Here is a 20,977-nt window from a genome sequence, read left to right on the forward strand (position 1 = left end):
GTTGTGTAATGATACACAAATATGAAATAAAACAGATTCAGTAAATTCACATTGTAAAAGTAATTACATGGAATTATTTTCATAATATATACTAAGGCAAAAGTGGGTTATAAAACAGTAAGAACTATATAATCCTAAATTTGTAAACATAAACATATTTTTGTTTATGGACATTTAGTTGACTTCAAAATATTAACCATTGTTTTCTCTGGGTGTGGGCCTAATTAATTAAGGGGAAATTTTTTATTTTTTTATTTGTGAATTTTTATTAGCTTCCACTTTATTACAATTAGCATAAATACTTCTGTAATGAGTAACAAATATTAATTTTATGAGACATCAGATAAGATGATCTCTAAAGATGGTTACAGCCCTGAAAATGACATTATCCAATGTTTTCACTTAATTATCATCTTTTCTATTAACATAGGGAGATGGTAGTATTAATGCAATTATTTTATTAATACAAATAAATTAGTTCAAATATCCTTTAAGTTCCTGCCATCCGATATCAAGAAAATTATTATAATTTCATACAGATGTCAGCCATTTGGCTCTCTTGGGAAGTTCTTGAAATAATCATAGAAGCTACAAAAAAAAGAGTCCTAAATTCAAATCACAATTCTTTCTGGATATTCCTTGGCCTGGCTGACTTACTATGCATATTCTGCAGTCTCTAATCAGGCCATATTTTTTTCCACCTGAAATACATCAGAAAGACTCAAAGATCATTCATAATTTCCTTTTACTTCTCTTCTGAATTTGATCTAGTCATCTCTCTATTTTTGCTCAACCATTGCTTTCAGAATGATTCAAGAGGTATTTATGTTTCCTCTTTTAAGTGATAAACTTCCAAAAAAGTCATCCACATCTGAAGAAAAGGATGTCAGAGGTGCTGGTTAGAGCAGGAGTTAGGGCCCCATTCAAGAGGAGCTAAACAACGCACATTTCCCATTCCAAATATGTGTGCCAGTGATTTGTTTTTAAAGCACCACCACTAGGGGCAAAATCATGTGCTGGGAGCTTATTGGGGTGCAGAGAGGGAGATATGGGCCATGCACCATGCCAACCAAACATGTTACCAAGATTAGCTCCTTTAATCCTTACAATTATGGAGGTAAATACTGCTGGAGTCTTTCACAGGGCAACAAACTGAAGCTCAGAGATATTAAATGGCTTGTCCAAGCTCAAACTGGTCAGTAGCAAGCTGATATTGGAAACTGGGTCTACATGAGTTACAAACCTCATGTCTGTAATCATTTTTTTCAGGAGTCCGCAGACTTCAGGGGCCAGAGAATTAGTGACATAGAGGAAAGAATGGCACCAGGATATGCCTATCCCTCCATCCCCCAAAGAAAAAGAAGCACATATTCTCAGAACTCTGAGTGAATGAATGAGTGAATGCATGAATGAATGAATGAATGAATGAATGGATCCTGGTCCCTACAATGCTGGATGACAGTACGGAGCTCACAGACCAACCTGTTCATTTCAGCACTGGTGGTAGTGGACAGCTCCAATAGAGCTGAGCGCTCCTGCTGAGCCTGTATGCAGCCTTAAACTTGACATCTGACATTTACTCATTATCCCTGCACTAGAGGCTTGTAAAACAGCCAGCTAAGCAAGTTTATATGTCCTGTACCTATAGAGCCCAACCCACCTTCACATCCAGGAGTCTTACCATCTTTGAAGACTAAGTTCTTGCATCTTTCCTGAATATCCAGCCCCGGCTACTTTCTCTTCCCATCTATTTCCATGGCAACAAGGACGTATCCCTACTATGGAATGTATCGTGTTATGAAATTATCTGTGTATTTGATTCTTTTTTTTTTTTTAGTGTTTTGAGGCCAAAGACAATATGCCTCCTTCATTTCTTTATCCCAGCATGTGCCTGGCACACAGTAGATGCTCAGTAATTATGTGCTTTGCTGGGGCTAAAGAAAAGCACAATAATGAGCATCATCTATTATTAGCATCTTATCTCCCAGGCAAAGCAGATGGAATTAGGAATTCATAAATCTAAATACCTCCCCAAGAGAAAGCATGTTTCCATTCCTAAATCCCTGTTCTACCTGGGGAGCTGGACTGGGTCTGGCTCTCTGTAAGCTGGGAGGGTCTTTTAGCATACAGCTAGATGAGAAGCTCGTCTTTGCAGCTGGGTTCTTGCCCCCGTGTTCCTAAACCCCATGCTACTCCAGCTAGTATCTAGCAAGAATAGAACAGGGAAAGCCGAAGGTTTCCTGGGTGCAGCCATATTAATGTTCACTCTATCCTCCCTCGAAACACTGCATCTCATCTATGATGGCCCCACTGTGCGTGTAAGCCACATCAGAGTTAAGTTATTCCAAGTGAGTTCTGAGAATATGTGCTTATGATTGGGAGGCGATAAAACAAAGGAGTGGCATGAACTAATGTTAGCGATGAAAAATATTCTGGCAGCCATATAAAAAAATAGATTGTAGAAGGTAACATTTGGAGGCTACTGGAAACCGTGGTGGCCATACTCGGGGTGGAGGCAGAGATGGAGAGAAGTGGATGGACTGGGGATGTATTTTGGTGGAAGAGCAGACAGGACTGGGGTATTAGAGTGGTAAGGGCTGACTCCTCATTTTGTTTTTGTTTTTGGCTCAAGCACCTGGGGAATGGATGAGGAAGCATTGCCTGAGGTGGAGAAACTTGGCGAATAGAACGGGAGGTGATAGAAAACAAGTCACAGCGCCATAGGGACGATTTGTCTGGAACATTTTCATTTTGGGTTTTCTTCTTTAGCCCGTGGAAGCCTGTCAAGGAGACTGTTCATGTCCACAAGTCACCTCTGTCCACATTCAAAGCCCAACATCGCTTCCTCCAAACTCTTTGCCTCCTGACCTAGCTTGTCTTGAGAAAGGCTTCATGTTGGGCCAAAATAAAAGAGAAAAAAACATTTGGAATCAAACAAGGGAATCGCTGGCCTCCTTCTGAATTTCTCTGATGGCTGAAAGTCACGTCAGCATTTAAATATACAGCTGACCATCTTCAGCTGCCCTTCCAGCCTGGTCTTCCAGACAGCCCGGGAAGGCCGGGTCAGCCACACTGAAGCTTGCGCTCCCAAAGGACTGTGAATAGGATATTAGAGGTTCACTCCAAGGGGACAAGACATACGGGAACAAAGCCTTCATTAAAGGATATAAGAATTGAAACGGGGGTGGGGGATAACAACAGTGTTCAATTCAGAATTAAAATAAGAATCTAAGTTCTTAAATAAGAATCTGATTCTTATAGCACGTAGAACAGGACTGCCCAGCACTGTTCGGCACTACATATCTGTCTCTTAAATAGGATAACATCTAAAAAAAAAGGTGGGGGGATCTTGGTCTTCACATGCATTTTTGTGACAAGAAAGTATAAGAGCTCTTTGAAATCTAGAAAGTGTTCTGCAAATAGCAGCTATCATTATTAATGTGAGCGCACTGTCTAAACACTGGACTCTAACTAACGTCTTCCTCCAGGTATGACCCGAGTGACCTCACACCCCTGAGGGCCAACTGATTTCTGAATCAGCCTCTGTGAAAACCCTCAGAGCAATTTTTGTCACCGGGTGGGTGCTCAGGAAACAAGGGCTTCTATCTTTCGCTCCCACTCATTTCTGAATCTGGGTCCTAACGAGTGTCCTTCGAGTCCCTCCATGGTTGTCAGGAACCACACCATCATTTGCATTTCCTCTTCCAACAGAGACTTCCTGGGGACCAAGGAGGCGTCCTTGCTGTTGATGACCATGTTCCTCCTTGCTGTGTTCTACCACGGACAGCAGGTAATCTAACACTTTGCTCTAAGTACCTTCGGTTCCCTGCATTTTCCGTTGCCACGAAAATGGCCTCTGAGGCCTTCAGTCTTCTTTGTAGTGAACGACTGTTCGCTGCTTGCAACAAGTCGTGATTCTTAACTAATCAATTCCTAATATAGACATTAATGAAAAAAAATTCAGATGGAGATGATTTGGTAAACGATGTGGGTTTAACTCCCATTGGGTATATTTCTTTCAAAGACACCATTGTTCTAAAAAAAAACCCACAACAACAAACTTTCATTTTCTGCCTGAGGCGAACTGGGACCTCTCCCAACTTCATAGCCTGCATAGAATTATCACTACAGAAGTTGTGTGCACCAGCATTCGGGAATGAGGGTCACTGAGCCATGGTTCTGATCCCATCCCTGCCTCTCAGCAGTTTGTGGCCTTGAGGAAGTGACTTATTTCCAGGAGCCTCAGCCTTCTCGTCTCTAAGACGAGATCGAGAGTGTAATACCTAAGTAGGGCTGTTTTGGAGAATCTTTTGAGATTGTTGTGGGCAGCATTTTGCTCACTGCCTTTCCTGAGTACAGGAAGTGCTTCATTACTGATTTACCTGCGTAGATAAAGTGCCCCCCTGTACTGATGCCACTTCCCTCGGAGCCTCTACTCTGCCAGGATCTGCATGGGCACTGTGAATAGTTCTGTACACAAATCCACCCCTGGCCCCAAAGGCTCCAGTCTCCTGGAGGAGAGCAGACCCCAGATCCTGCCAGAGAGGGTGTCCTATGTGTGGATCAGGCTGTCCAGGGCCTTCCAGAGTTGGAGAGGCAAGAAATTATTCTGCACGGGACCATCCTACGACACTTCACCCAGGTAGTGTCGCCTGCTGTCCCCCGTAGGACTTCTCCATCAACTTAGCCCATGAATGCGGTAACGTTCGTCATTTGGAGAGATTTTCTCCTTCTGGTAGAGCCCAATCCCTCGGGCCTCACTGCTCTGCTCTGGTTCCCTGTCCATCTTTCTTTGGTTTGTAAGCACTTCAGAAAAAAGGAACGAGAAAAGGAGAAAAACAAAACAGGAAGACAGTCAGAGAGGGCAGAAATAGAAACAGACCGCTGAGAAATCACTATGGCAACAGAGAGGTAACAAACCCTGAGAAAACCAGGGATGAACCAGCCCCAAACCCAAGAACCTAGAGATACATATATAATCTATTGGTAATAAAGGGGGATGGTAAAATGTAGTCAAGGGGATTTTCAAAAAAGAGTAAAATAAAACTTGGCAAGCAAAGACATGGGGAAAGAGTTTTTACGTACATTAAGTTCCTACTACGTGCCTACCACTTTCCTCTATTATCTCTTTTAATCCTCCCACAACCCTGAATGGTAGTTATTAGCAATCCTGTTTTACAGATGAAAACAGGAAGGCTACTCAGCTAGAAAGTGAGAGAACTAGATTCAAATCCAGGTCTGTCTCCCACGCCCACCCTTTCCATTTCTCTCGGCTGGAGAAAGACAGAAACTTGTCTGCACACCAACACAATGAGTTGTGTTGTTCCATCCCGCAGGACGACTTTGACTTGGTTTTCAATTTTAGCTGAATTTATGGTGAAACGATAAGCCAAATGTCAGTCTAGCCATTTCCAGAATTCCTATATTTCGGTCCTTCTGAGTCTCTGTGAGAGCTGGGGTCATGGCTCCCATGTCTGATGGCTTCTAGTAGTTACAGGGGACAACTCCTTAGGCTGACATGGAAATGACAGCCCAGTGGAGGGCTATGAAGACAGACGGTGACAAGGCCATCCTACAGAAAGACGTATGCACACTCTGTCACCCAGGTTTTTTAACTGAAAAGTGAGACATCCTCAGAGAAAGCTAAGAGAGCAAGTTCAGAGGGAGCGTCCTTGTTCCATAATAAGGAAAGTGCTTCTGTCTCGTCTGGACCATAAGGAATTACTCCCTGCCCTGTCAGTGTTCCCTTCCTCAATGCTTTTCTAGCATTCTGACATCATTTATTCTATTCTCTGCCTGTCCTGGGAAAGCAGATGCACTAATCATGTTAAGAATATGTATTAAGTAAGAGTACAGACATGCACAGTGAGCGGCTGGTGCTTAAGTGACACCCGATAGCTTTTTTATTTTTTAGCATTCAAACGGCTTTGGAATTACATAATCACATAACTGCAGCCGTTACCAGTATAGGCTTGGAGTGAGGTAGATCATATTCAAATCCCAACTCTGCCACTTAGCAGATAGGTGACTTTACTGAGCTTTCAGTCTGTTTTCTCACCTATGAAATAGTAACCCTATAAGTTAGGGTTGTTATAGTCTTATATGAGACTATAATTATCATCTACTTATCTCAGTGCTTTGCGTATAGAATACGTACTCAAAAATCATGAGCTATTAATAGTTTACTGTGAAAACAAGCCTCTGAGACAAACAGGGAAAGTGTTATTACCATCTGGTCCCAAGGCAGGAGCAGAGACTCGTGTCACTTGAGGTCACGAAACCAATAAGGAAAGCCAGACAGAACGTAAACGCTCTCCCGTCTGGGTCCATTCTCTTTCCCTCATGAGCCATTCACTGTCTGTCTGTTAGAAGAAGCTTTCTGTAGGATCACATCACTTCCGGTGTCATCCATTCATAGCATCTGTCAGGGTCCTGTTCATCCGGAGGGAGTCTGTACATTCCTGGCTTTTGCTACCTGCTGCCACCGGCTTCCCTTTGTGACTCCAAGGCCCTCCATTTTTATTCAATAAATGGGCTGAATAATGCCCATTGATGCCTGGTGCGCACACAGCAGCCTCGTGGTGGGAGCCTGTGTTATGACACATCGCCGAGTGACGGAAGCAGTTGTGTAACTGAATTGTTGGGAGATTTCATCTTGCACATATGTGGCAGTGAGATGCCAATGCTTCCTCCTCCTCCGGGCAGGTGAGTGTTCTGGAGGTTGGACAGGGAGAGCAGATGGTCGGGGGCCTCCCACCTGAAGCCTGGTTCACTCACAGCCCTAATATTTGGGCTTTGCCTCGGCATTTCCATGTATGGCAGAGGCAGCACCCCCTGGCCACAGAGATTAATGAGGTCACTTACTTCTGGGCCTGATAAAGACAGGCACTCGGGTGATGCAGGTTAGAAAGAAACACCCAAGTCTTAGACCAAATAGTCTTAAATTTGAGTCCCAGCAACGCCTCTGGGAGAATGAGGGACCTTGAGAGACTCAAGCTCCAAGAGCTGTCATTTTTTTACCTATAAAATGAAAAGGATGATAGTTCTCTATCAAGAGTGGGAGAACGGCTGAATGAAGACATTTATACGTAGCGTAGGAGTTAAGAGTCATAGCTTGGAGTCCAGTGCCCTGAGCTGAACTCTATTTGTGAGACCTTGGGCAACTGACTTCACCTTACTGTGCCTGCATTTCCTTACCTGTAAAATGGGGATAATAAAGTACCTACCTTGTTGAGTTGCTGTGTGATCAAATGAGATATATGTATGAAGTGCTTAGAACAGTGCCTGGTCCACGGCAAGAGCTCAGCCACTGTTACCATTATGTGATAAGAGCCTGGCATGGAACATACGAACAGTATGAATTAGCTCCCTTGGTACTCTTTTCACATAGCCAGTTCCCCAGTGGTTTAGTAAAAATGTAAAAAAGAGTGCAATTCCAATTCAATTGACATTTCCTGAGCAAATGCTGGAGGATTTTCACTTATAAAACCTCTGTGCCCATGCCTTCCATATGCTTTGCTTTTCTCTCCAGGTCTGCTCAAATCATACTGTGTTGAAATGCTTTTTCCTTTTTTGTGCTCTCTCTTTACCACTTGGCTATGAGTAAATCAAAGGCAGAGACTGAGTTTCACTCATCTTCCCCCCAGCACATAGTAGGTACACTAGATAATTTTGTTTTTTGTTTTTTTGTTTTTTGTTGAGAGCCCACTGGCCCATGTGGGAATCGAACCCGCAGCCTTCGGAGTTAGGAGCATGGAGCTCTAACTGCCTGCGCCACCGGGCCGGCCCCACACTAGATATTTGGTAAAATAAGAGGACGGCTTTCCTTCCGTGGAGGTCTAATGATATGTGATGCCCCCCTTATGAGACTTGCTTTGTCGAGAGACATGCCTGCGTTGGGAGTAGCACTACTTTATGGTCACGACTTAGAGGCAGTACCCTGCAGTCACCTGGCTGAAATGTAACATACGTCCTGTCTTGTAACTGGAAGATTCTTGCTGAGATAGTCTCAAGTACTCCGATTTCCCTACTCATGTTTCTGAGTTGAATTCAGTTAGATGAGAGTATTTCAACAGAAAATAAATGAAAAATCATCTCTTGCTTCAATTAAGCCTGAATTTTTAAGGGGGGAAGAAAGCCTTTCATTTGGAAATAGTTGTGGACAAGAAAAGTCTATACTTGACAGAGGCAACTTGACAAATCAAACCTTGCTGCTCTTGAACCTGGAGGGAAAAAACTTAAAACACAGCTTGGATCTGCCCTCATCCATAGATGATTTAAATTACAGTAATACCTTATAAAAATGCATTTTAAACATTTCAGAATTCTTTTACATGCATGCCATTTGGTCCATGCAACAGAACCATATAATAATCCATGTCTCTTGAATTACCCATGATTGGGTGATTATTATTTTTTAGAAGGAGAACCAAAATACAAGAAATTGAATGACTTTCCCAAGGTCACACAGCAACTTGGCAAAATGGTCCGAATTAGCATTCTTATATACAACCTGTTGTCTCCACTCAAAATGTTTAAAAACTTTTTTCTTATGGAAAATTTAAAAGTATATAAAAGCATATAAAATAGTATAATGAACCCACACCTTCAATGATCATTAACTCATATCCAGTCTTTTTTCATCTATATCCCTATCCATTTTTTTATTGCCCCTTCCCAATTATTTTGAAGCAAATTTCAGATGTCCTATCGCTGTATCAGTTGATACTTCAATATGTATCTAAAAGATAGAGAATTCAATCTAATCATATTATTAATACATCTTAAAAGAGAAAGCAGTAAATCTTTAACATTTGTCAAACTTCCAGGTAATGTTTGAATTTCTTAAGTACTTGAAATTTTTTGTTTGTTTGAATTGGGATCCAAATAAAATCCACATATTGTCCTTGTGGATTTATATGACAGATTTATATGTCTCTTAAATCTCCTTTAATCTATAGGATCACCCTCCATCGTTTTTCTTTCTTTCAATATTTTTTTGAGAGCCATCTGACCTCCAAAATATCTCCCCATCCAGAGTTTGTTGATTACACCTCTAGGGTTATTTAATGCATTCCTCTGTCCTTTCTTTTTCCTGTATTGGTAGTTATGTCTAGAAACTGGTTAGATTCAAATTCAGTATTTTTCTGCAAAAATATTTTATTGGTTCATTTTGTGAACTACTATACGGGACACATAATGTCTGCTTGTCTCTCTTTTTTGTGGTGTGAGCAGCTATTGATAAAAGCCTATTCTATTTATTTATTTTATAGGTGGTAATATTCCAATCCTATCAATACTCCATAATTTATGACCGGGAACATATTTTAATAGAGAACCTTCTCCTCACCAACTATTTGTTACCTCGAAGTACATCTCCTAAAGCAAAAGCAGGATAAATGCTTAGTTCTGTCCCTATAAATTTGTTCCCATTAAATTTTCTAATAACTTTTTTCTAATAACTTTTACATTTTCTAATAACTCTTTTTTAGAGCATCATCAAGAGGTGATCAGTGAGGTTTTGTTTTTTAAGTGTCATTATGAACTTGAGCATTTTAACATACTGCTGTGTTTCAATCCGTTGCAATTACTGTTCTTACTAAGGTTCAACTTGTTACATCTTTGACAAAGGGCGCCTATCTATTCACATTGACTTCTGAGTCCCTTCGTCATAATCCCAGTCGACTCTGGTAGTCAGTCTCCTTGCCTTCAGGTGTGAAAAGATGTTCCAGGCTTGTACATTTTCTTCCCTGAACTTCAGCCTGTTCTGCAAAGAGCACAAGGTGATTTTTGTAGGAATTGCTATTATGGAGCCACAGTCTGGACTCTGAGAGTGCTTACTGCTAAGAGGTGTTCATTGTTTCTAGTCCTTGACTTCGGTGGGCAGAGCTAGGAAATACATCTATGTCATGAGTTCATAGTGACGCTTCCATTTCATAGTCAGGACGCAGGCTTTTCACTTAACCTCATCAACCTTTCATCTGCATCTCCTTTTTCCCTTCCCCAAAATTACAGTGCTCAGTGACACTGATAGAAATACTCGTTAACTTTATCCTACAATTCACACACAATAGTCTAAGAACAATAACACAAACACTACTGCCTATGATATGGCTGGTGTAAATAGTTTAAAGATTCTTAAGATTTGTTTTGAGCTCTTTTCATCCTTAGAGCATTTCCCTCTATGCATGTGCCATCAAATTATTGTGTTAAAAGAAGTTTGGGGGTGGCCAGATGGCTCAGTTGGTTAGAGGACGAGCTCTCAACAACAAGGTTGCCGGTCGATCCCCACATGGGCCAATGAGCTGCGCCCTCCACAACCAGATTGAAGACAACGAGCTGCCCCTTAGCTGCAGGTGGGGCGGCCGGATGGCTCAGTTGGTTAGAGGGCGAGATCTCAACAACAAGGTTGCTGGTTCAATTCCTGCATGGGATGGTGGGCTACACCCTCTGCAACTAAAGATTCTCAAGATTGAGATCAGCGACTAGACTTGGAGCTGAGCTGCACCCTCCACAACTAGATTGTAGGACAACAGCTTGACTTGGAGCTGCCGGGCCCTGGAGAAACACACTGTCACCCAACATTCCCCAGTAAAAAATTTAATGATAATAATAATTTAAAAAAAAGAAGTTTGGAATAGTTCCTTTCCATGTGGTTATACATGTAGGTTCATTTGCTTAGTTGTTTGTTTTCACAGAGTTTTTAAAATCTATGTATTTTTGTAGTTAAGTAAAATATTTCTGTTTCAAGAATCAAGTTTATAAAACAAGATGCAATTTTAAAAATTTAAATTCTATCCGTCTTCCTCTACCTTATTCCTTCCCTTCCTCATCTCATCAATAATGATTTTTTATGGTTTTCCACTTTTTATTTTTTGTACTTCAATTTGTCAATAAATAAAGAAATATATATATATATATATATATATATAGAGAGAGAGAGAGAGAGACAGAGAGAGACAGAGAGATACAGAGACAGAGACAGAGAGACAGAGAGACAGAGAGAGACAGAGAAATGGAGAAATGGAGATATCTCCCTTCCTTAGCTCAATGGTGGCATACTATGCATGCTTTTCTCTGCCTCCAATTGGAGACAGTCCATCAAAGTATAGATAAATATTCTTCCTTTCTTTTTATAGCTGTATACAATAGTTTATTCACCCAACAAAAGGAACACTTGGGTTGTTTCCAGGTTTGGCTATTACGAATTCTGCTGAATGAATAACCTGATGCCTCTGCCTTTTCATATTTTTGTCATCCACTGAGGCTTTCACATAAGACAAAGGAAAGGAACCAGCTGAATTTTTAAGCCCTTGAATTCAGGGCATCCAGCCATGGGTTTAACAGAGCAACATCTTATTAATTTCCACAGTTAAAGACTTTGAAATAATGACACCGCGAAGCTGTGGTAAATATGTGGGATTCTTTCCCCACTTTCCAATGCAAAGGGAAGCTAGGACAAGAGGGAACAAGTGTGGACTGAGGACCTACTATGAGCTACGTGCTTTATCTATAACTTCCTAAACGATTCCTCTTCCAGTCTCGTGTGGTCATTGGTGTTCTTCCCAAGTTTAGAGATGAGGAGACAGAGATGCAGTCACGAGTCCAGGTTATAGTGTTTGAAGTGAGACCAGGACTCCATGCCATGTTTGTATCTCAACTAAATCCACGATCCTTGCACTATCAGCTCATCCATTTCTTCCTTATTGCCTAGGGATTATAAGAGCTCAGACTCTGGGGCCGTACTGTGGCATTGATCCTAAATCCGGGCTTCCCCACTAACTAGTGTGTAACTTTGCTCACGTTACTTACCCATGATTGTTTTCATTTTCTCATCTGTAAAATAAGGATTGATAATAATACCCTCCTATTAGGGTGGTTGTATGAATGAAAGGGGTGAATACAATATATATTGCTCAGAACAATGCCTGGCACATAATAAGCACCATCTGAGTGTTCACTGGCTTTCATTATTGTGATTTCTTTGTTGAGTCAACAAATATTGACTGAACACCTGCCCTGTGTCAGGCATGTTGCTGCATGGTAAGGATGTAATTAATGTTGATCAGGTGAGAGGACCCCTTACCTCATAGCATCTATAATCTAAGAGAAGATACAGGCATTCCCAGATGATCACACAAACAGTTCTAAAAATACCAGGTGCCATAGTGCTAGGAAGAGGAGATCCACAGCCCCTGTGAAGTCTGATCAGCCTCTCATGTCTTGGCCGCAGGCAAAATGCCTCCTCCAGTGTTCAGATGAGGCCCTGTTTTATTTGTGAAGGGTTCCTGAGAAGCCTCCCCCCACACACATCTGCCACATGTGTGTGCCTGAAACCCATACCATGAAAGTCTACCTGTATCTTCTCTTTCTCTCACCTGAACTGCAGCTGGAGTATACAGCCCGCCTGGATTTCCTGTGGCGAGTTCAGGCCAAAGAGGAGATCAACGAGATGAAGGAGCTTAGGGAACACAATGAAAACATGCTTCGGAATATCTTACCCAGCCACGTGGCCCGCCATTTCCTGGAGAAAGACCGAGACAATGAGGTGAGCCCAGGCTTGTCTGGCCGGCGAGAAGGGGTGGCAGTGGGTGGGGTACAGTGGGACACACTGATCCCAAGCTCTGAGAGAATTCCACTGTCCTCCTGTGAGCACGTGAGAATGGAGGCCAGGCCTACCACGTGGCACCAGGCCATGCCAGCTGCCGAGCGCCGTGAAATTCACACACGGCCACCCAGCCTCAGGTCCCTCATCTATAAGATAGATGTAAGATCTCCATTACAAGACTAAACTGGAATTTTAAAGTTTTATATATATATATATATATATATATATATATATATATATATATACACACACACACACACACACATATATATGTGTGTGTGTGTGTGTGTGTGTGCACATATTTTAAAATTATATATATACCCAGGGTGCCAAAAAATGTACATTTTTTTTTTATAAATTTTATTGGGGAACAGTGTGTTTCTCATCAGCTCCAATTTGTTGTCCTTCAATCTAGTTGTGGAGGGCGCAACTCAGCTCCAAGTCCAGTTGCCATTTTCAATCTTTAGTTGCAGGGGGCGCAACCGACCACCCCATGAGGGAATTGAACCGGCAACCTCGTTGTTGAGAGCTCACGCTCTAACCCACTGAGCCATCAGCCGCCCCTCCAGAAGCTCAGGGCAGCTCATTGTCTTCAATCTAGTTATGGAGGGCACAGCTCACTGGCCCGTGTGGGAATCAAACCGACAACCCTGTTGTTCAGAGCTCGCACTCTAACCAACTGAGCCATCCGGCCGCCCCAAAAATGTACATATTTTAAGAGATGTTATCTATGTATTGTTTTTCAAAGTTGAATTGAATTACAGTAGCAAGATATAGTATGATGTTTGCTCAAAAGATGGCGTTAATCAAATAAATGCTAGTGTCATTCATTGTATTACAATTTTAATACAATTTTTTCCTTTCTTAAAATATGAGTACATTTTTGGCACCCTTTGTATATACATATATATGCAACAATTCCATTTCCGGGTATATACCCAAAAGAATTTAAAGCAGAGTCTCGAAGAGACCCCCTATTAATAGCAGCATTATTCACAATAGCCAAGAGATGGAAACGACCCAGTGTCCAATGACTGATGAATGGATAAACAAAATGCAGTATCTACACACAGTGGAATATTAGCCTTAAAAAGGAAGGCACTTCTGGCACCTGCTACAACATGGATGAATCTTGAGGACATTATGCTGAGTGAAATAAGCCAGACACAGGAGGACAGATCCTATAAGGCTCCACTTACATGAGTATCTAGAGAAGTGACATTCGTAGACAGAAAGTAGAATGGTGGTTCCCACAGGCTGGCGGGGGTGTGGGGGAGTGGGAAGGGAGTTATTGTTTAATGAGCATAGTTTCAGTTTTGCAAGATGAAGAGTTGTGAAGATGGACGGCTGTGATGGTCATACGACACTGTGAATGTGCTTACTGTCATTGAGCGTACACTAAGATGGTAAATTATGTTACAAGTATTTTACCACAGTTGCTAAAGTAATAAGAGTATTATAATAAAAAATCTATGTGTGTGTATATATATGTATATATATACACGAAGTGCTCAGAAACCATATCTAGATATATATATAGAGAGAGAGAGAGAGAAAGAGAGAGAGAGAGAGAGAGAGAGAGAGAGAGAGAGAGAGAGAGACATGGCTTCTGAACACTCTGCCTACCATGCAGGAGGTGCTCAAAATGCTCTTTGACTTAAATCAGTTTTTCTTACTGTATTCTGAAGGGCCACTCAGTGAGGTCAGGCCAGCTGCCAGTATTATTTCCTCACTCACTCATCTTTGCCCAGCAGTGAGCACCTCAGAGACCCAAGCGATTTGGCATCTGCTACGGGTCAGGCATTGTCCTGTGAGTAAGAAAGTACTCACGTGCCTGGAAAGCATCACGATCAGATGTGGGTAGGGATAGAGGGGTGCTGATCGATGGAATAAGGTAATACTTTTCCTCACTTTATGAATGAACTCAGTGAGACTCAGACAGTTTCAGAACTTTGTCCTAAGTCACACAGTTACCGGTTGGAGGTACAGAGTGACTTCCCAGGAAACCCCATGATGGGGAGCTCTGAGTGCAGAGAAGCTGGAATGAAGGGTCCAGGAGTTGGAGGGCAGGGCCTGAAGCAGCGTCACTCACTCAGCCACTGGAGTTGCCTGGTCATTTGACTGCATGAATTGTTAGAAAAGATGGTCCCATTGCTCCTCAGTAGTCTGTTTTATTTGGTAACCCCTGTCGTGGGCACACCTGTGGACATCTGACGGGTCCCTGGAAGTACTTGGTGGGTCCCTGGACTCAATGTGCCAGGTACGACGTGAGCCGTAGATGGAAGCATGTTGGAAATCTGCCCAGTGATGTTCTGAAACCCTCCAGACCCAGTGATGACAAAGCCAGTGGGACCCCTTGGGAACTGTCAACTCATCACCTCTTTTCCCCAACGTTGGTTTGAGTGGCAGTGGAACTGCCATCCTGAGGAAGGAGAAAGCACTTCCATTTCAGTAAATGCCCCCTCTGGGCCAGTCACTTGGCGGCATTCACTTACTTAATTCTCGTCATGATCCAGAAAGGCTGGTGTTTTACTCCTTATCACAGATGAGACAGAGAATCGTGGAGGAAATGGATCACCTCCTCCGCAGGTTAGAGGTAAGACGATCAGAGAAAGCTTCCTGGAGGAGCCGTCGGCTGTGCTTTGTCTGCTGGACGAGGAGAAAAGCATTTGTTCAGTGGCCCTCCGTAAAACACTAATTGAGCATCTGCTATGTGCCAGGCCGGCACTGGACAGACAAGGTGCGGTAGCACTACAAGCGGGGGAAACAGGTGTGCTGAAGCACAGAGGCCAAAGGACACTTGGTGCGAGCTGGCAGCACAGTGTGGCCAGGACGCAGCGAGGAAGCTGGGGATGATGGGGACGCAGCCGCAGACGCAGGCAGGGGCCAGTCAGGAAGAGACCACTGTGCCCTACCGAGGGGCCAGCAAGTGTGGTAACGCATAGTCAACCTTACAGGGCTGTTTCGTCGTTCACAGCTGGCTTGAGGGCTGATCTCTGGCCAAGTGCAAGCGGTAGCCTTTGGCCATGAAAGGGCAACTTGGAGTGAGGCTGACTAAACTTTTCAGGGAGCTGAGTCACAACAAACATTCAACAAATATTTACAGGCACAGACTGTGAAAGAGGCATCACTAGAACCATACGAGGTCCGACTTGCCGTCACCCAGCTTACATTCATGTGGGGACAGAGAGATGACCACTGAGCACGCAAGGGTGCTTCTCATTGTGGTTGATTGGTGCTCCTATGGACGGGTACAGACCACCTGCTAGTCAGTGACTGGAGGGCAGGTGTAGTCAGGGGAACCGTGCAGTGGTTGGTTGGCTCGTTGGCTGGTTGGTTGGTTTGTTGGTTTGCTGATTTGTTTTAATTTGTAGATTTGATGCCTTTTGGCATGGAATAGGCTCTCTGATGTAACCACCTGTGCCTTCACACTTATGTTACCTGCTGGTCCCATAAGGACATTTGGGTTTGTAACCCTTGCCTTAGGGTAGAACTGGGTGAGGCCTACAGGGTCCCTTCCCCATCCAAGCCACCACAGAATGATCAATGGGAGAGAAGTCAGGGGATGAGTAATCTGCTGCTTGAACAGTCAACTCCTGAAAAACGGAGGCCTAGAGGGTCTCTTGGATGCAGATCAAGGCACCACCCACCCTCCTCAACAGATGGAGTTCTCTGGGATTCGGTTCAGGTCTGGTTCCCTCAGGCTCCCTAAGGTCAGGGACTTTGTGGCAAGAGCTTCTTGACGAAGCCCAGAAAGCAGAGAGAATATCAGTGTGCACCAAGCATGAACACCAGAAGGAGCGGGTGAAACACGAGAGCCCTCAGAGGAAAAACCCAAGGAGAAATGAAAGGAAAGCTGCTTTGCAATCAACACACCAAAACCATGAGGGATTTGGGACCAGTGGGGAGGGGCAACAGGATATGACTTCATCCTGAAAGGAAGGAAACCAACCACTGATGCTGACACTCCGGGTCGTCAGCTGTTCTCCAGGCCAAACACCCACTGAGCAAAAGGAATGGCAGGATCAGCCTTCCTCGTGTGTAAACGACATTGTCAATAAAATGTCTTCCCGTACTTATCGGCGGTTTTATAAATATTTAAAGAGTTCACACCTGACTAGGCTGAAGTGCAGGAAGCTTTTACCTTGCCTAGAGAATTTTCACATTGTGATGAAACACCATTTACTGAACCCCTATAGCATGCCAGGTACTGAGACAGGCAACTGATGAACATGATCTGTCATTCTAGTCACAACCTTAAGCGTCCTGTCAACCCCACATTATTGAAGAAAGACCTGGGGTGCAGAATGGTCCATGACACGCCTCGCTGTATTGAAGCAAAGCTGAGACTCAAATCCAGTCCCTCAGGTTTCTCCCATCTGGGCCACACTGCCTCCCGACCATGTTGCTGCCTCTGCTGGCTCTGAGAATTTGGCCAGATTAGGGTGTGTGTGTGTGTGTGTGTGTGTGTGTGTGTGTGTGTGCCGAGAGAGACAGAGTAGTGTAAAATATGCAGGGATGACAGGCAGAGGCAGGACTGCTGGGCCTGCAGTAACTCCCAATTTCATGCTTTGTTACTGTCCGAGGCAATTTAAGCTTCCCCTCTTGCTACAAATCTGACTAGGATGATATAAATCTCTGAAACTCTGATTGGGAGACACATCTGTGAGTTTGGGTCCCAGCTTTCATCTGGCCACAGCAGTGCTCACAGATGTGAGAAACTAGGAGGTAAGAATGATTATCCCCATTTCATAGATGAAGAAACTGAGGCTCAGAGAAGTAAAGGAACTTGCCCAAGGTCACAAAACTAGTGAGTAGTGAGCTTGAATTCAAACCCAGGTAGGTGCAGCTTCAAAGCCAAATGTTATGGTTTTTTTCTTCCTCCACCTCGCATGAGTGGGAGAGAAGAAGAGGCAGTGACAAGCGGTGACTCAGACCATCCAAACATAGGGCGGTGGACAGAGCCTCACCCCCTGAAATCTCCTGTCCAAATCTGTTCCAGCTGTGTCACCCACACAAAGGTTCTGGCAGCTTCCGCTATTCTGCTGACAGACATCCTATTCTTCTGGATTAGAATAGCACTCACCACCCATAGGCAGGGACTTTCTTGCAGATAAAGCCAGCTGGGCTGGGTCATCTGTGTCCCACAGGCTATTGCCGAGTCCCAGGAAACCCGGTCTCCTGTGGTGGCTTTACTAGGAGCTGCTGAAAGGCTACTAACAAGGGCAGCTGTCTCAGGTGCTAGACAGTTTGTATGACTCCAGTTCCATCCCTGCCACTAACTAGCTGTGTGACCTACGGCAACTTACCCAACCTCTCCGAGTCCATTTCTTCATGCAATTAATGAGGAAATAACACTGCCCTTGCTGAGTTGATGTGAGAATTAAATTGGATAAGAACACATGAAGTGCCCACTGCATGCAGCCTGATCCAAGGCAGGTTCAGCAGAGAAAGGCCAGTGTTCTGGGTCCAGCTCCTCCTGGCCATTCTCTCCATCAGATGGCATCTGGCAGAGCCACCTGACGAGGGGAGGTGTCCTCCCACCCCATTCTCACACCTCCAGCCTCCAACAGGGCACGCAGAGTCAAGACCTGAGCTCAAGTCGTATGTGTTCAAGTTTATGCATGGCGGGCCTCCCCCAGTGGCAGACGGACGTACCAGAACCAGTTTCCAATTCCAGGGGCATTTATTTCTCAACATTATCCTGCTTTCCGTGGTTATTATTGTTGTGGTTGTGGCTGTTATTATTACTGTTACTTTTATTAGAGCCGCATGGGCTCTAGAGTCAACTTCCTGGTTATGAATTCCAGCTCTACCTCTTACCAACGGTGGGACCTCGATGTCCCCACAAATAAAATAGGATCCTAACTGTATCTACCCCATGGGGTCATGGTAAGCATTAAATGAGATGATGTTTGTGCCGTAATCTGTGTCACCTCTGTCACACAGTACGTGCTCAGTAGCTGTGGCTGATATTACTAACGTTATTATTTAAGCAATCAGAACATTCGAAGTGTTAACAAAGGCTGAGAACTCAAGCTAAGAAGAGTGTGGGAGGCGGTAGGATTCATGGAACATTCAAGCGCACCGATGATTAAGAAACCTCTGGTGACCACTCATTTTATGTCACCAAGTATAAACTGAAGTGGGAGGGGACTTGGCCAACTCCATAATGATGGGATGAGTTTCAGCGTGCTGGGGTAGGGTTTTCTCTTTTTTTCTCTATTTTAAGCAGAAAATAGAAATACGGGTGCTACGGACTGAATTGTGTTTCCTCACAAGTCATATTTTGCAATTCTAAGCCCTAGTACCTCCAAATGCAACTGTCTTTGGAGAAAGGATCTTTAAAGAAGTGATTAAGTTAAAGTGAGGTCATGGCACAGGGACCCTAGTCCAATATGGCCAGTGTCCTTCTAAGAAGAGGAGATTAGGACACAGACACCCACAGAAGAAAACCATGTGAGGACACAGGGAGATGACATCCATCTTCAAGCCAGGAAGAGCAGTCTCGGAAGAAATGAACCCTGCTGCCATCTTGACCTTGGACTTCTGGTCTCTAGAATTGTGAGAAAAGACATGTCTGTTGTTTGAGCCACCCGCTCTGTGGTGCTTTGTCGTGGCAGCCTGAGGAAACTAATACAAAGGTCGTAGAGTAAACAGAGACTTACTTTTTAGTCCTCCAAATCAGTTATTTGGGGAATGTGCTTCTGGAAGCTTGCTTATGCAGGTTCTCTGAGCCGTAAGGCAGAGTCAAGCTCTTCTTGTGGTATCACTCCATTGTTCAAGGTCAAGGGGAATGGCCTCCCCTGAGAACGTCTCCTTGGCTGCCATGTGTGCTCTTCCCACCCCACAGCCCAGTGTAGCCAGCCACCAGCTACCTGTGCTGTCTTGGACAGGACTAGTGCAGGCACCTGTGCAGATTCAGCCACACTTAAAAGCTCAAGACCGACTGCTTGTGGATCAGAGACACCATCTTTCTCAGACCGGGGCATTAGAGGCAGAGAAGCCAAGCCCCCGTGAGCAGAGAGGGGAAGGCCCTGGGGTCTTCTAATGCTCGCTCTTCTGCTACCAGCTGTGGGAGCCCAAACGACGACTGAACTCCTCTCTGTCTCATTTTCCTTATCTGGAAAGTGGGGGGATACACGTTACCTACAAAAGCTGGGGAGTCATTCACTCAACAAACAGTTTGCAGCGTATACCTTGCACCAGACCCTGCACAGGGCATGCGTTATATTGCAGGCATCCCCGTACTATTAACCGGATGGTGTGAATGCACGAAGCTGAAGGGTATGGAGGCTTTGCCCTCGTGGAGTCCACACAGGAAGGAAGTGATGGACATGAAGGCAGCAGTGCAGGCGGTAAGCTGCAGGCCACAGCGCCCAGCTCAGCCCCCTGACCCATCGGCGAGTCTGGGAAGGTGTGGAGGAGACGTGCTATCCAGTGGTTAGCGAAGGCAGAAAACAAGCGTTAGCCTGCTTAGGGAGGCCGACCACAGAAAGGAAGGGTTTGCCCCATCAAGGAACAGACAGTAGGAATAAAAGCAGTGACGGGTGAAACAGACGTGTCTTTGTTTGGCTCCTTCCAGAAGCACACCTTGAGATGACGATTCAGGTACAAGTAATGTGCCTGCCGGTGGTCCTAGGAAACCCACATAGGCAGGAGAGTGGACAGAAATCATCAGACTCGTCACTTCTGTGGGCGACTGAAAGCATAAACGTCAAGAAACACACACTCTTGGGAGAGAGCACTACACCCAGCTGCACAGGTATCCAGGCAGATGGGACCTGAGGTTTGTGTAGTGACTTTTCCACATTGGCTGGCAGTCTGGCCTGTTCCCCAGTCCTGTCATCTCAACCTGACAAGTGAGTAAACACTGAGAGAGTGGGAACAGGCAGTGGAGAAAGCTAGTTCGAGAAGTTTGGGCGAAAATGGAGACTGGCTGGTAATCGCAAGTGTCTGCAGGATCCAGGGCACATTCTCATAGGAGACAATGAGAGGGGGACGTGCTGGTGGAGGAAAAAGAAAGAAGAAAGAAAGGGTTCACTGGAGGGGGAGAAGCTGCTGAAGACATTAGAAAGGGGTCGAGCGGTCAGGTAGAAGCGTTGACCTTCAGCAGAAGGAAAAGCGCATCGTCTGGAGTTGCAGCAAAAGAGAGGAAAATCCATATGAATGTAGACCAGTGTTTGCGTATTGGAACACCGAGCCTCAGCTTTCTCACTGAAGAGACAGGACCCTCTATCTCCTGGGAGGAATCGATGACAAGGAGAGTGGGGTGGCTTGGGCTAGCCGTTGGGGAGAACAGAAAAGGAAGCTGAGGACGGAAGGACAGGCAGGCGGAACTCAGGGCCTCGCTGAGGCTGGAGACCATGA

General features: G+C 44.4%; 1 protein-coding gene across 2 annotated transcripts in view; it reads left to right on the plus strand.

Annotated features, from left to right (window-relative positions):
- The window catches only part of ADCY8 (adenylate cyclase 8), a 171,613-nt gene that overhangs the window by 140,208 nt on the left and 10,428 nt on the right, over window positions 1-20,977 (plus strand). For both annotated transcript variants that reach the window (XM_081070317.1, XM_081070318.1), the window contains 2 exons: window positions 3,712-3,790; window positions 12,389-12,547. In XM_081070317.1, the coding sequence (XP_080926443.1) occupies window positions 3,712-3,790; window positions 12,389-12,547 (238 nt within the window). The remainder of the gene's footprint in view (window positions 1-3,711; window positions 3,791-12,388; window positions 12,548-20,977) is intronic.

Source organism: Rhinolophus hipposideros (assembly GCF_964194185.1).
Source record: "Rhinolophus hipposideros genome assembly, chromosome: 13".
Taxonomy (NCBI): domain Eukaryota; kingdom Metazoa; phylum Chordata; class Mammalia; order Chiroptera; family Rhinolophidae; genus Rhinolophus; species Rhinolophus hipposideros.